At 44.1% G+C, this 13,004-nt stretch overlaps 2 protein-coding genes and 1 long non-coding RNA gene across 5 annotated transcripts; 1 reads left to right on the top strand and 2 right to left on the bottom strand.

The window, feature by feature from the left end:
* Positions 1-4,029: 4,029 nt before the first annotated feature.
* LOC9648715 (DNA topoisomerase 1) lies at positions 4,030-7,306 on the bottom strand. Its single transcript, XM_002986250.2, has one exon. The coding sequence runs from the start codon at positions 7,287-7,289 to the stop codon at positions 4,152-4,154; it is 3,138 nt and encodes a 1,045-aa protein (XP_002986296.2). The 5' UTR covers positions 7,290-7,306; the 3' UTR covers positions 4,030-4,151.
* Positions 7,307-7,352: 46 nt separating this feature from the next.
* LOC112340973 lies at positions 7,353-8,717 on the top strand. 3 transcript variants are annotated; one of them, XR_002990376.1, is made up of 4 exons: positions 7,353-7,733; positions 7,789-7,957; positions 8,028-8,339; positions 8,419-8,717. It is a non-coding gene; the product is annotated as an uncharacterized LOC112340973 (long non-coding RNA). The 3 variants fall into 3 exon arrangements; XR_002990377.1 differs by having other exon boundaries at positions 7,838-7,957; positions 8,028-8,606; XR_002990375.1 differs by having other exon boundaries at positions 8,028-8,606.
* Positions 8,718-11,229: 2,512 nt separating this feature from the next.
* Positions 11,230-12,181, bottom strand: LOC112340956 (LRR receptor-like serine/threonine-protein kinase GSO1). The gene is made up of 2 exons (XM_024660243.1): positions 12,022-12,181; positions 11,230-11,717 (listed from the first exon to the last, which is right to left on the bottom strand). The coding sequence occupies exons 1-2, from the start codon at positions 12,179-12,181 to the stop codon at positions 11,230-11,232; spliced, it is 648 nt and encodes a 215-aa protein (XP_024516011.1).
* Positions 12,182-13,004: the final 823 nt, after the last annotated feature.

Below are 13,004 nucleotides of genomic sequence, written 5' to 3'. Positions count from 1 at the left end.
CAAATGTTAATATCAATATATGGATATGTAATGACTTGAAACCTTTTTGAACTTCCCAATACATTTAACCCCAAGTATTTTAAGACCTTTCACTAATAAAAAAAATTGCATTATTATTCATAGGCTCTTTCCCTCTATATCATAACTGTAATAAATTATCTCTCAAATCATTTTCTTTGGTTGTTTATAACACTTGTGTTAATATATACTTGGAATCATATTGAGAAATGCCTTCTAACAATAAAAAATGTTTGAATACAGAAGGAAAAAATCAAAATATCCAATATTATACTCAAACTTTACTTAAAGTCACAATAGAAAGAATTTAAATTTTTATAATATCATTCTATAGTAGGACTAGGGTAGAAATTTCATATAGACATCTCCAAGTTTTTGGGCTTGCACTTCAAAATATAGCCAATTTTAAAGACTGGTTGAAAAAAAAATTAACACTCCAACTAAAGTTAAAAATATTAATTTGTATATTAAATTAATTTGTTTTATAACTAAGACATACTAAATTTTTTTCCAATATTAATTCACCCAACGGTGAATGTCTTATTTTCTAAGGATTAATACTTCTAATTTGTAATACTTCTTTATTTGTAAAAACAAAGAAGTTAAACTCATAGGAAGTCTATTCATTCATTCATTCATATAGTATTCTAAAAACTATTGGATTACATAGTATTAAATTGTCTACGTGTAGTGATAAATTCAACTCAAAAGTAATGCTTATAGAATCTTTTCAATTTTTAAGTCAGTCTATTAATAAATAAGAAAAATCTCAGCTTGTAAGGTGGATTGGAGACTAAATAAAAATTTCAAGTTTATAAATTGATAACTTTGGATTTTACAAATTTTAATTTATAAAAAGGGTGAAAATTGGCAAAACTAACATGAAATTTTTGCCTTAATAAGGACTCAATATGTTTGTGTCCTAGTTTAGAGCATATAAATGATTGCACTTTTATCTTCCACCAAGAGTTATCATCTTGTTTTGTTTAAACAATCAATTATGAAAATGAACTTCAGATGGAAGCAATTGAAACTTGGAAAGTATCACAAATATAACTATGGATATCAAAGTTATTTATCAATAAATCCTTTCGATTACATTCTCCTTTTACTGCCATGTTGATAAGAGATTAGTATTGCTAAACCTTTTATTAAAAATTAATTACCCATCTAAACTACTGTTAACATATACACATTATACCAGAAAGGCACTAAAGAAGGAAATCCTAAATTGTTATGTAGTCAAACATATTTTAATATGGTGATAAGAAATTTATATTGTTAACTTGCATTTATTGAGATTAGTCTATCAATATTCACTATATGATTAGTATCATTATTAACCACCCTGGGTCAAAAAATAATTTCATGAACACACTATTCACAATCATAAAGTAAGATTCTTAATGATTTAATCATTAATTGAACAATACAAGTAAAGCCTATATAATTATTACAAAGGTTTACGTTAGTATCAAATGCTAATTTTAAATAACAAGATGCAACATAAATGCTACTCTCCCTTTAACTAAACGTAAAACTAATCTAGCACTAAGCTCCTCATAGAACAATAAGAATGTTTCTGAGAAAAGAATTAAGTATTCCAACTCAAGCCTTTTGATGATAAGTCTAAGTGAAATAATTTATCATTTCACCTCTTTCCAATTCATTAAACACCACTCATAAGACCATTATAGGAACTCTCAATTGCATTATGTAAAAATAAATAATAAGATCACCCCGTGTTGCAAATTATTTTTTACAGAAGAAAAGATGATTTACATATTTGATCATTTGTCCTTAATAATTTTTTAGACTCAACTTTATTAAACCTCAAGTTTGCATTGAATCCAATCTAAAAAAAATTTATGAAAAAGCATAGCAATGACTACTTAAACTAATAGACTAATCCTTTCCAACTTATAATCATGTATAATTAGTAATGTTATTTCAACATAGGAGGATATTTCACCAGCTAGTAAGTTAGGCTTAGACTAAAGCCAAATGCAAAACAATGCAACGTTTTATGTACCCACTATCCCTCTATTATACATTTAAAGCCCTTTACATGTTCCAGTTGGGTTTGCTCTTGGATTTTTATAGTTGTGAGAATTAATAGGTGCATTTACAGTCTTCCAAGACTGCTTGAGAATGGTACTCCTCAACGCAGGTGCTGGAAGAGAGATTCCAAAAGTGTGTTTATGATTGTTTTTAATTTTGTTTGAACGAGCATTGCTTATGATTTCTCATACAGAGTTTTTGCCAATCCTGAAGAGGTTTGTTCATCTGTGTGGTATCTGTGTTTGCAAAGTCACTTATTTGGTTTCATTGCAGATTACCTTGACATCATCAAGGAGCCCATGGACTTCAAAAGAAACTCTCCAAAATCGATTGAACTTTTTGAGGTGAAAGCTTATATTTCTTCCTGGAATTATTGACTAACTGTGCCTATTGCAGAGGGATGTTAATTTAATTCGCAGCAACGCTATGAAATACAACACTCCGAGGACAATTGATCACAAACAGGTCTGAGCTTGTTAAACTTGCAAATTCAGTTTTACAGTTGCACTGATGAAACAGGCCAAAGATCGAGGACATCGCCCGAAAAGCTGCTCAATGGTCAACGCAAAGGCAATCAGTCTTCTGAACAGCAAGGCTCTGATGCAACGCCCGGGGCTGGTTTAGCGTATGGAAAAAAACGACATCGACCATTCCATTTCAAAGTTCTGGAAACGATTTCAAAATTCAGGAAGGTAAAAACGCTGCTGTTTGCGCTTTATTAATCGCATTCATTGCCTGTGCGTGTTACTTTCAGGTTCTTTATGAAATGCTGCCTCTCTCAAGGGACGCGGACTACTTATTATGAATGAGAATCGTGCCACGTCCTTCTGAGCCTTTTGATGAAGCTGTTGTCGCACAAATTATTCCCGCGCTGCCTCGTGATGCTGATGGATTCTATGTTGTGGTTCTTACGCCCAAAGCCTCGCCTTGTTCGGTGCAAACTTCAAGCGTCCGGCCTGGGACTTTGTTGCAAGGTTTTGGCTCCAGGATAGCACGAGAAGTCTGACTTCACGACCTGACAGCTTACGAACCGAGCCCGTGGAACAAAAGATTCCTTCAAGGGCCGAGGCATCACAGCAACTTTTTGCCATCGAAGTGCCATCCAGCACGTCTGCTGCTCCTGCGGCTCTTGTCTCGAAAGTTTTCACGAAGTCACGACGTACAACTACAGCAGCACAGGAACGTGGTCCAAAACTACAGAAACGTCGAGGCAGTGGCCCAGCAGCAGCTTCAGAAGCCGCCCGCGAGGTTTCCCCCTCTGCTTCAAAGAGATCATCCAGGCAGTGCCGCAGCTGAGAACCAAGCCGAGTCCTAAGTTTGGTCCAAACGGTAGCATAGGATTTTCAGGCATGGACGCGTCGAGAGCCTTGGGGAATCAAGAGCAGCAACAACAACAGCAGTGGTGGTTTGCCGCGAGTTTTTGGACAGGAGCATGTGAATCCAGGCCGGTCCAATGCCAAACCAGCCATGGCATTTGTAACAGCAGTGGCAACACCACGAGCGTTAGAGACATTGTCCACACATTATTCTAGAAGGTTGTTATTATGTTAGATACCATCAATTTTAAATTTGTTTTCCAACTTAGAGCATTTGCCACAATATTCATTTTCTCTAACTTTATGCATCAAACTTAATTAAAGCATTAACTTGGAATGGCGACGAAACAACACCACCACCACAACAACCACAACAACCACAACAACACCGCAATTGGAGAAGGAACTCCAAAGATTGCTCATTTTGGGTTGCGCTCTACAGCCGATGCTGTCAATGCGAGTCCTGTTCTTTAGAGTTGGTCCGGAGTTGGAGAAGCATCTCATCAGAGCGTTTCACCTGAAAGAAAAAAATAAAACGAAATAAATGAGAACAAACCTGGTTAGCGTACTGGAAGCTTTTCTCCGAATATGGCAGTCTTCGTGACCAAAAATGCATGCTCGTCAGAAAAGAGAAGACACCGATGTGATCCACACAAATTCAAACAATTGCGAAATAATCTTTGGAAACATTATATAGTGATTTGGAAAGCCGCTTTACCTCAGAAACATTAGTGAGAGAAGTTAATTGAACACTAACTATGCAAATGCAATCTTCACTGGTGACTTCCTCACCTTTCGACGATCCTCCTTCCCTTTGACAAAAATATCCAGCGCCATTTCCAGCGTCAGCTCCTCCACCTTTTGATCCTTTGGGACGTAAACGGAGTAGCCTTCCCTCCGGATGTAGCACCCAAACCTCCCGATCCCGATCATCACCGGCTTTCCTTCCGGATCCACTCCCAGCTCCTTGGGATACTTCATCAGCTCCATCGCCATCTCCAGGGTGAAGGCATTGTAGTTTATGCTCTCGGGAACTCTCACTCGCTTTGGCTTGAGCTTCCCTTTGGCATCCTCGCCAATCTGCACGTAGTCTCCATACGGCCCCTCCTTGTACAAGACCGGAAGCCCCGTGCTGGAATCCACCCCGAGAACTTTGCTCCTGGATTTCGCCACCGGCGAGCCGCATTCTTCCTCCTCCTCCTCCTCGTCCTTGTCGAGGCTGTTGCTGTAGTGGCACGAAGGATAGCGATTGCAGCCGAGGAAATAGCCAGTTCCAAACTTCGTGAGCTTGAGCTGGAGCTCGCCGGTGTGGCAATTCGGGCACGTCTTGTCTTTTCCAGCGAGCTTGTCCGAGAAGAGGCTGGCGAGCATGTCCGCTACCTGTTGAGTCGGAACTTTGGCCGTGGACGTCACCTTGTCGTGGAAGTTTGGCCAGAACTGCTGCAACACTTCCTTCCACTTCATGCTCCCAGATGAGACAGCATCGAGTTGCTCCTCCATCTTGGCTGTGAAGCCGTAGTCCACAAACTCGGTGAAGTAGCGCGAGAGGAACGCCGCCACCATCCGGCCTCGAACGCGTGGGATGATCCGCTGCTTCTCGATTTGCATGTACTGCCGCAGCTGGAGAGTCTTGAGGACGTGAGCATACGTCGACGGCCTCCCGATGCCAAGCTCTTCCATCTTCTTCACCAAGCTTCCTTCGGTGTATCGAGGTGGCGGCTCCGTGAAGTGCTGCTTGTGCTTGACGTCTATGGCTGAGACGCAGCTGCCAGCTTTGAGAGATGGAAGCTTCTTCTCCGTGGCTGATTCTTCGTCTTCGTTGTCACCGGCAAGGGCGTCTTTGTCTCTGTAGACGATCTGAAAGCCTGGAAACTCCATGGTCGATGCTGTCGATCGCAGCCTCACAACGCCTTTCGGGTCCTCCACGTCCAGAGAAACGTGATTAAACACGGCTTGCTCCAGCTGACACGCCATCGTTCTCCTCCAGATGAGAGCATACAGCCGCAACGCATCCTGCTCCAAAACTTTCGCCAGCTCCGATGGAATTCGCTCGATGCCTGTCGGTCTTATTGCCTCGTGAGCTTCCTGGGCGTTCTTCACTTTGGATGAAAACTTCCGGGGACTGCTGAGGACGTAGTTCTTGCCATATCTCTCCTCGCCAAACTTTCGAATGCTTTCGATGGCTTGAGCCGACAGCTGCATGCTGTCCGTCCTCATGTAAGTTATGAGACCGACCAGTTCACCATCTGGAAGCTTGACACCTTCGTAAAGCTTCTGCGCCAGAAGCATCGTTTTGGAAGCACCGAATCCAAGCTTGCTTGATGCGTCTTGCTGTAGCGAGGATGTAATGTACGGTCCCGGAGCATTCCTTCGTACAACACTGTTCTTCATGCCATCAACTTTGAGGGAGCTCTGCCCGATGTAGCTGGCAGCAGCCTCGGCCTCGCTACCTGTGAGCGAGAACTGGTCCAGTTTGACACCGTTGTAGCTCACAAGTCGTGCCGGAAAGCTCACTTGTCCCTTGCTGTCTGCTGGACAAATCTCTGCCTCCACCGTCCAGTACTCTCGAGGAGTAAAGCTCTCGATCTCCTTCTCCCGGTCAGCGAGGAGACACAGAGCAGCAGACTGGACCCTCCCAGCGGATTTGCTACCCGGCAGCTTCCGCCACAGGAGCGGAGAGATGTCGAAACCGATGAGATAGTCGAGTGCTCGTCTCGCCAAGTACGCGTCCACAAGCTCCTGACTTATGTTTCGGGGTGACTTCATTCCCTGCTGGACAGCCGTTTTGGTTATCTCGTTGAATGTCACCCTCTGGATCTTCAGTCCCTTCTTCATGATGCCTTCCAGCTTAATCATCTCGAGAATGTGCCAGGCGATGGCTTCTCCTTCCCTGTCCGGGTCAGAAGCTAGAACCATCGCCTGTGCTCCCTTGAGCGCTGTTTTGATCTGGTTGAAGCGCGACTTTGCAGTGTCCGGGACTTCCCAGACCAGATCAAAGTCGTCCTGGGGACGGACCGAGCCGGAGCGTGCTGCCAGGTCTCTTACGTGACCATAGCTCGCCACCACCACGTAGTTCTCTCCCAGGTACTTCTCGATCGTTTTGGCTTTGGCAGGAGACTCCACCAGGACCACCACCTTTCCAGAGAGCGCGGCCCCGTTCTCTTGTTCTCCCGTCTCTATGGTGGAATCAATGGTAGTAGCAGCTACTACTTCAGCCTTCTTCTTGCTTCTCTTACTTGGAGCTTCCTTCAAATCTCCACCATCTTTTCCTTCCTTGGCAGGCTTCGGCTTCGCGGCATCCTTGGGCTTCGTTGTTTTAGCAGCAGTTTTCACCTTTCCTCCGTCATCTTCTTTCGTAGCATTCGATTCGCTCTTCTTCTTCTTCTTCGCGGCATTCGTAGCGTCACTGGGCTTTTGTTCCACAGCCACCTTGGATCTGGCCTTTTTCTTATCTATCGCTTGGGGATCCTGGGTCTCTTCTTGCGGCTTTGCTGTGCCTTTAGATTTTCTCGCAGGAGACTTCTTCGCCACATTCTCGGCCCCGGCAGTCTGCTGGCTTTCAGCAGTCGACGCGTTCAAAGCCACTCCCTTCTTCCCTTTCCTTCGAAACCATCTTCTACTGCTAGCGGAAGAAAAATCTCTGGAGAATTGGTAGAGCACGAATTTGTGGCCTGACTGTGCAATCCCCCATCGCCCCTGGCTCCCGCTCTCGAAAATCCCACACGAAATCCTACCTGGGGCAATGGAAGGAAGGAATGCCGCCGAGGACGAGCACAGCAGCCGCGAGAACAGAGAACTGCTGGCCTTGAGAGCTCCCATTCTCGGCGCTGATGTGTTAGGAGGCAGGATTCGCCCGCGCGCGTCGAGGGAGAGATTCATTCCCAGCAGCGCCATCGCGCCTCGGCATCTTTGTCGATAAACCCTAACCCCTAGGGCTCGGAAATCTGGACCGTTGGATTCTCATTAGTTGGAATTCCGGAATGGAACTGGAATGAGCTTCGCGCGAGGTGAGCGAGGGTTTTGTTGATGTGGATCCGGGAGCGACGCGATGGCGCTAGAGGTCTGACGCAGATCGAAGGGTATAGGTTTTAGCAGCGATGGAGTGGACGGCGAGGAGGTCCAGGGAGCCGAGAGCCGGCCACAGTGTGGAGCATTTCATCACTCGCAGGCGCTCTTCGCGTTTTTTTTTTTCCTCCCAGGATTGGAGCATTAAGTCGTGGGATCTAGATACCGAGCACACGCATTTTCTTTATTCTCCAGCCAAGAAAACAGACAGGATCTCAGAAGAGATGGCGATACAACTTCGACCGTGGCTGTTCTTTGGAACGTATTTAAATGGTAAGTCTTTGTCTTGTATCAAGATAAACTTTTGATGCGTCACGTTTGGTTGTAGTTGTTTACCTGTTTGCTTCTGGATGCTAAATGCTCATTAAACTTGGCAGCACTCAAGCGGGTTCAAATCCAGTATCAGCTCTTTCCTGGCATTCTATGTTGTGGTTACTTGTGACTCTTTCAAAGGATGGCATGGTGCAGGATGTGTGCGAACTTCTTCGAGTCTGCAGGTAACATAATACTGGTTATTCAATATACGGGTAGTTTCATTAAGTCCTCTTTGTTTTCTTTTTCTTCTAGGCGTTGAAAGTTTGGATGTTGCTAAGGTTCTGGCTCAATGTAGTATACCCTGTCCCGAAGATCACTTATCTATTCCAGGGAGGTCACTCGACCTGTGCTAACTTCAGCTTGGTCTCGTATGTCACCATAGCTCGCCACGTAGTTCTCTTCCAGGTACTTCTCTATTGTTTTGGCCTTGGCAGGAGACTCCACCACGGCCACCCACCTTTCCTGTGAGAGCAGCCCGTTTTCTTGTTCTATTGTCTCTTTGGAGGAATCGATGGCAGTTGCAACTCTTACTTCTTGTTCTATCGTAATTGATGGCAGTTGCAGGTATTACTTCAGCTCTTTTCTTGCGTCTAGAGAGGATTTTGCTCAGCCTCGGATGTCTGCTGGCTTTTGGCTTTGACAGCCACTCCTTTCCTTCCAAATCAGTGCTTGATCAGCCGCTAGCATCTCAAACCAAAGCTGGATCTCAAGTGCGTATCTGGAGGGCAGTCACACGGAACAAGAAAGAAGCAAAATATACTCGTTGATCGTTTGTGATCTGTTGAAGGATAAGTCTCTTGGAGTAAAGCTTGAGGATAGTCGATCTCAGTCTTGAAGGCCCTCCAAGTAGTATCACAATGTCATGGGAATGGAGTGGAGTTCATCAAAGGAACCCTGGACAAGCACCAAACATTTTCAAAACCGATATTACATTTAGAAGAACTTACTTGGCCAATTTCTTCTTGGTGGAAATCTCCAGCAGCCTTTAGAAACTGTGTCACATGGAAGATTAGCAGCTTTGCATTATTGGAAACGTTTGTTCATCGTCTTGCTTGAGCAAGAAAAACAGTCCAACATATAGAGAAAAGAAAAATTGCAGAAGCACACACCTTCCACAATCCTGCTGTGCCCAAAGGCAGAGCAAGTTGTGGAGCTCTTCCACGAGTCCCCTGTCCCTCACTAGTTTCCCTGCTTCAAAGTTCCCAGCACCGATGCAACCTTCAATATGAGAACGTCCATCACTTGTCATGTTTTGTAATCACTTGGTTCATTTGTGATCTTTTCCCACCCTTGTCTCTTAGCTACATGAACACTAGGTTGATCCAGTTCTTGCATTCTGGAGCTACAACTTCCTTGGGGCTTTCCATCTTCTTTCGTTCCTTCTTCTTCGCGGCATTGGTAGTGTCATCACATTGCCTGCTGCTTGGATCTAGCATTTTTCTTATATTTCTATGGTATAGGTCTCCCTCTAGAGATCCATCACATTCTCAGCCTCATTTTCTACTCTTAATTTCTGCCATCGCCCCTGGCCCGAAAATCCCACACGATACCCTACTTGTGGCAATGGAAGATAAATGTTGCTGAGGACCAGCTTGAGAGCTCTCATTGTACTCATTACTAGTCGACAAGCTTGTCGCAGCCAAGCAGTATCTTCGTTGATAAACCTTAACCCCTCGTAAATATGTTCATATATATGCTTCAAATATGCATGCCCAAACGAGTGAAATCAATGAAATAGTGAAGCCAAATGTAAATGCCCACAATGACACATTTTCCCACCACCAGCTGCTACTGTTGAAATGCTTATAAACCATTAACGTGGAACTGCTATTACAAGAACACTCTTTGTCAAGTGGCTTTCCACATAAGCCTGGATTTTCCAAATAACTTGACTTATCAAATGTGCTCATCTGCCCCAAGCCAAATGGAATCTTGCCCTCAAGCCTGTTGAATGAAAGATTCAGAACTGATAGTGAATGAATTTCTTGAAACGTGTTGGGGATGGGTCCAGTAATGTTGTTGAAGGAGAAGTCCAGTTGCTCTAACTGTACCATCTTGCCCAGAGTTTGGGGAATGTTTCCAGAAAAGTGATTATTGGAGAGATTGAGGATGTGGAGTTTAACCAACTCACCCAAACTTGGAGGAATCACTCCTGTCAATTGGTTGGATGACAAATCAAGGACGGTATTTGATGGATCAAAACATGGAAATTGTCATTCTCTTCCTTTGACCATAAGCATTAATGTTTTCCTAAGCAATCCTATAGGTCTCCATTCAGGAATACCATTGGTATGTTTGAATGCATATAATTGGCTTAGAGAACGTGAAAGACTTCCTTCAAACTTGTTGTGGGAGAGGTCAAGGATGTGAAGGTGGGTCATGTTCCACAACCAATCAGGTATTGGGCCATGGAATCTGTTTCCACCAATGATTAGCACTGTGAGATTTTTGAAATGTGAAAGAAATGAAGGAATTTTGCCAGAAAACTTGTTATCACTGATGATAATGTGCTGTACTTTTTGTGATAGACTTTCTGGTAGCTCACCTTCAAATTTGTTATATGAGAGTGAAATATATTGAAGATTTGTCATGTTTTTGAAGACATCTGCTCCAAGCTTTCCACTCAAAAAGTTATTATCAACCCGAAGAAAAATTAGATTAGTGCAGTGCTTGAGCCAATTTGGCAAACCCCCAACTAATCTATTACCACTCACATCCAGGTAATTCAAATTACACAAAGGCCCAATACTTATTCCCAGTATTTCCCCAGTGAGCATGTTGTTTGACAAAAATAGGAATTGCATGTCCCTTGAAATGGGTGGCATATGTCCGTTGAATTTGTTGTCTGATAGATCCAAGTATTCAACTGAAGTTGTTGTCAAGATATATGATAAGCTGCCATTCAAGCTGTTGTTACTCAACTCAAGAAATTTCAGATTCGATAGCTGCCTTAAATTCATTGGTATGGCACCAGTCAACAAATTGTTACCCAAGTGTAGCTCATTTAAATTTGATAGATGTCCCAAGCTAGCTGGTATACTACCTGTGAACCTGTTATTCCTAAGGTTAAGGTCGATTAGTCCTCCCATTTGTCCTAAGCTGAGTGGTATCGTACCACTGAACATGTTGTAACTGAGATTTAAACGCTGGAAATTACTTGAATATGATGGAATATCACTTGATAGAAATGAGCTTGTCAAGGAGCAATGTTTTAGAGTAAGATCCTCCAAATGAGTCAAGTTCCATATTTCTTTTGGGATTGCCCCCGTACCATTCAAATGACTCAAAGACAAAACTTTGAGAAGAGGTAGAAGCGTGAGTGACACTGGTATAAAACCTTCAATAATGTTATCAGGGAAAATGTGTATCTCCTCCAGCTTACTGCAATTACCAAGTTCCTCAGGGATTGACCAAAAAATATAGCCAAAGGAAATTTCAACACGACGTAGGTTTGTTAGCTGCCCAATTGACCTGGGTATGCAATGTCAGCCCAAATAACTTCGAGCGATGATAAATTGCCAATAAATTCCGGAATTTCACATGGCAAATACAACGTTTTCAGTTTCTTCATCATTCCAAACTCTTTTGGTAGAGGGCCAACCAGGTTATTCAAAGAGAGGTCAAGCACCTCCAGATTTTTCAACCTGGATACTTCCGGACTGATTATTCCTTCGAGATTGAGACCCCCCAAATCGAGCATTATAACGTGACCAGTAACATTACTGCAGGTCACTCCTTCCCAAGACACACAGAGATTGTGAGAATTATCCATTGTCCAGCCGGATAGAGCAGTGTGATTTGATAAACCTCCTTTAAACGCAAGCAAAGCCTGGAGCTCATACATTTCCCATGCCTGTATACAAGCTGAAATGCAGAGCATCACATAAGCACCAAGAACAAGAGCCCCTCCCATGCCTGCGAAGCTCTGCTCGAACTGCTTTCCTTTTTATGTCGAGCAACCTTTACAAGTCAAAAGCTCTCATGGAATATGACACTATTGCAAAATGGGGCGGAAATAGTCGTCTGGAAAAGAAAAAGGAGAAAGAGTCCTCCATACTCGTGAAGGATTCGTCTATACGGAAGTCTTCGTGGTCCAAATGATTTCGTACTAGTCGTGAGTCTATATTCCTCCATGCTCATGAAGGCTATCCAGATCCAAGATGTGATATACAGAAGGATTTCACACAATTGAGAAAGAGCTGTTTAACATTGGCGATCAACCTTGGCCGGAAAGCTAGTCGTCTACCTGTTGCATGTCTGCTACTTTTGCCGTGGAAGTTTGGCCAGAACTGCTTCCACTTCATGTTCCCGGACGAAACAGCGTCGAGTTGCTGCTCCTCCATCCTGGCCGTGAAGCGGTAGTCCACATCCTCGGTGAAGTAGCGCGACAAGAACGCCGCCACCATCCGGCCTCGAACGCGTACTGGAGAGTACGTCTACGGCCTTAGCGTCGCCAGCAGTGAGCGAGAACTGGTCCAGTTTGACGCCGTTGTAGCTCACAAGCTGTGCCGGAAAGCTCACTTGTCCCTTGCTTTCTGTTGGAGAAATCTCTGCGCAGTACTCTCGAGGAGCTCTCGATCTCCTTCTCCAAGCCAGCAGCAGACTGGACTCTTCCAGCGGATTTACTAAGCCCCTTCTTCATGATGCCTTCCAGCTTAATCATCTCGAGAATGTGCCAGGCGATGGCTTCTACTACTTCAGCCTTCTTCTTGCTTCTTGAGGACTTACTTCGAATCTCCACCATCTTTTCCTCCCTTGGGAGGCTTCTTCGCGGCATTTGTAGTGTCGCTGGGCTTTTGTTCCACAGCCACCGGTTGCTGCTTGGATCTATCCTGGTTCTCTTCTTGCGGCTTTGCTGTCCGTTTAGATTTTCTCGCAGGAGGCTTCTTCGTCACATTGTCAGCCTTTCAGCAGTCGAGGCTTTCAAAGCCACTCCTTTCTTCCCTTTCCTTCGAAACCATCTTCTACTGCCTGACTGTTAGCAGAAGAGCATGCAATCCAATCCCCCTGGCTGGAATCTACTGCTAGCGGAAGAGCACGGATTTGTAGCCTGAAGGCTAGCAGGAGAGCACGGGTTTTAGGCCCGACCGATCCAATTCCCCTGGCTCGAAAATCCCATCTGGGGCAATGGAAGGCAGGAAAGGGAATGCCGAGCATACCAGCCGTGAGTCTTGGCGCTGATGCGTTAGGAGGCAGGAGTCGCCCGCGCGCGTCGAGGGAGTGGATAAA

This window comes from Selaginella moellendorffii, unplaced genomic scaffold (genome assembly GCF_000143415.4).
Source record: "Selaginella moellendorffii unplaced genomic scaffold, v1.0 SELMOscaffold_73, whole genome shotgun sequence".
Lineage (NCBI taxonomy): Eukaryota > Viridiplantae > Streptophyta > Lycopodiopsida > Selaginellales > Selaginellaceae > Selaginella > Selaginella moellendorffii.
Note: the sequence above shows the minus strand (reverse complement) of the source record. Positions and strands in the feature narration are given on the sequence as shown.

Coding starts and splice junctions, on each gene's coding strand:
- LOC9648715 (XM_002986250.2), bottom strand. CDS start 7,289: ATGGCGCTGCTGGGAATGAATCTCTCCCTCGACGCGCGCGGGCGAATC.
- LOC112340956 (XM_024660243.1), bottom strand. CDS start 12,181: ATGGTGGCGGCGTTCTTGTCGCGCTACTTCACCGAGGATGTGGACTAC. Junction 11,718..12,021: donor AAGTAGCAGACATGCAACAG/GTAGACGACTAG, acceptor CGACATAAAAAG/GAAAGCAGTTCGAGCAGAGC.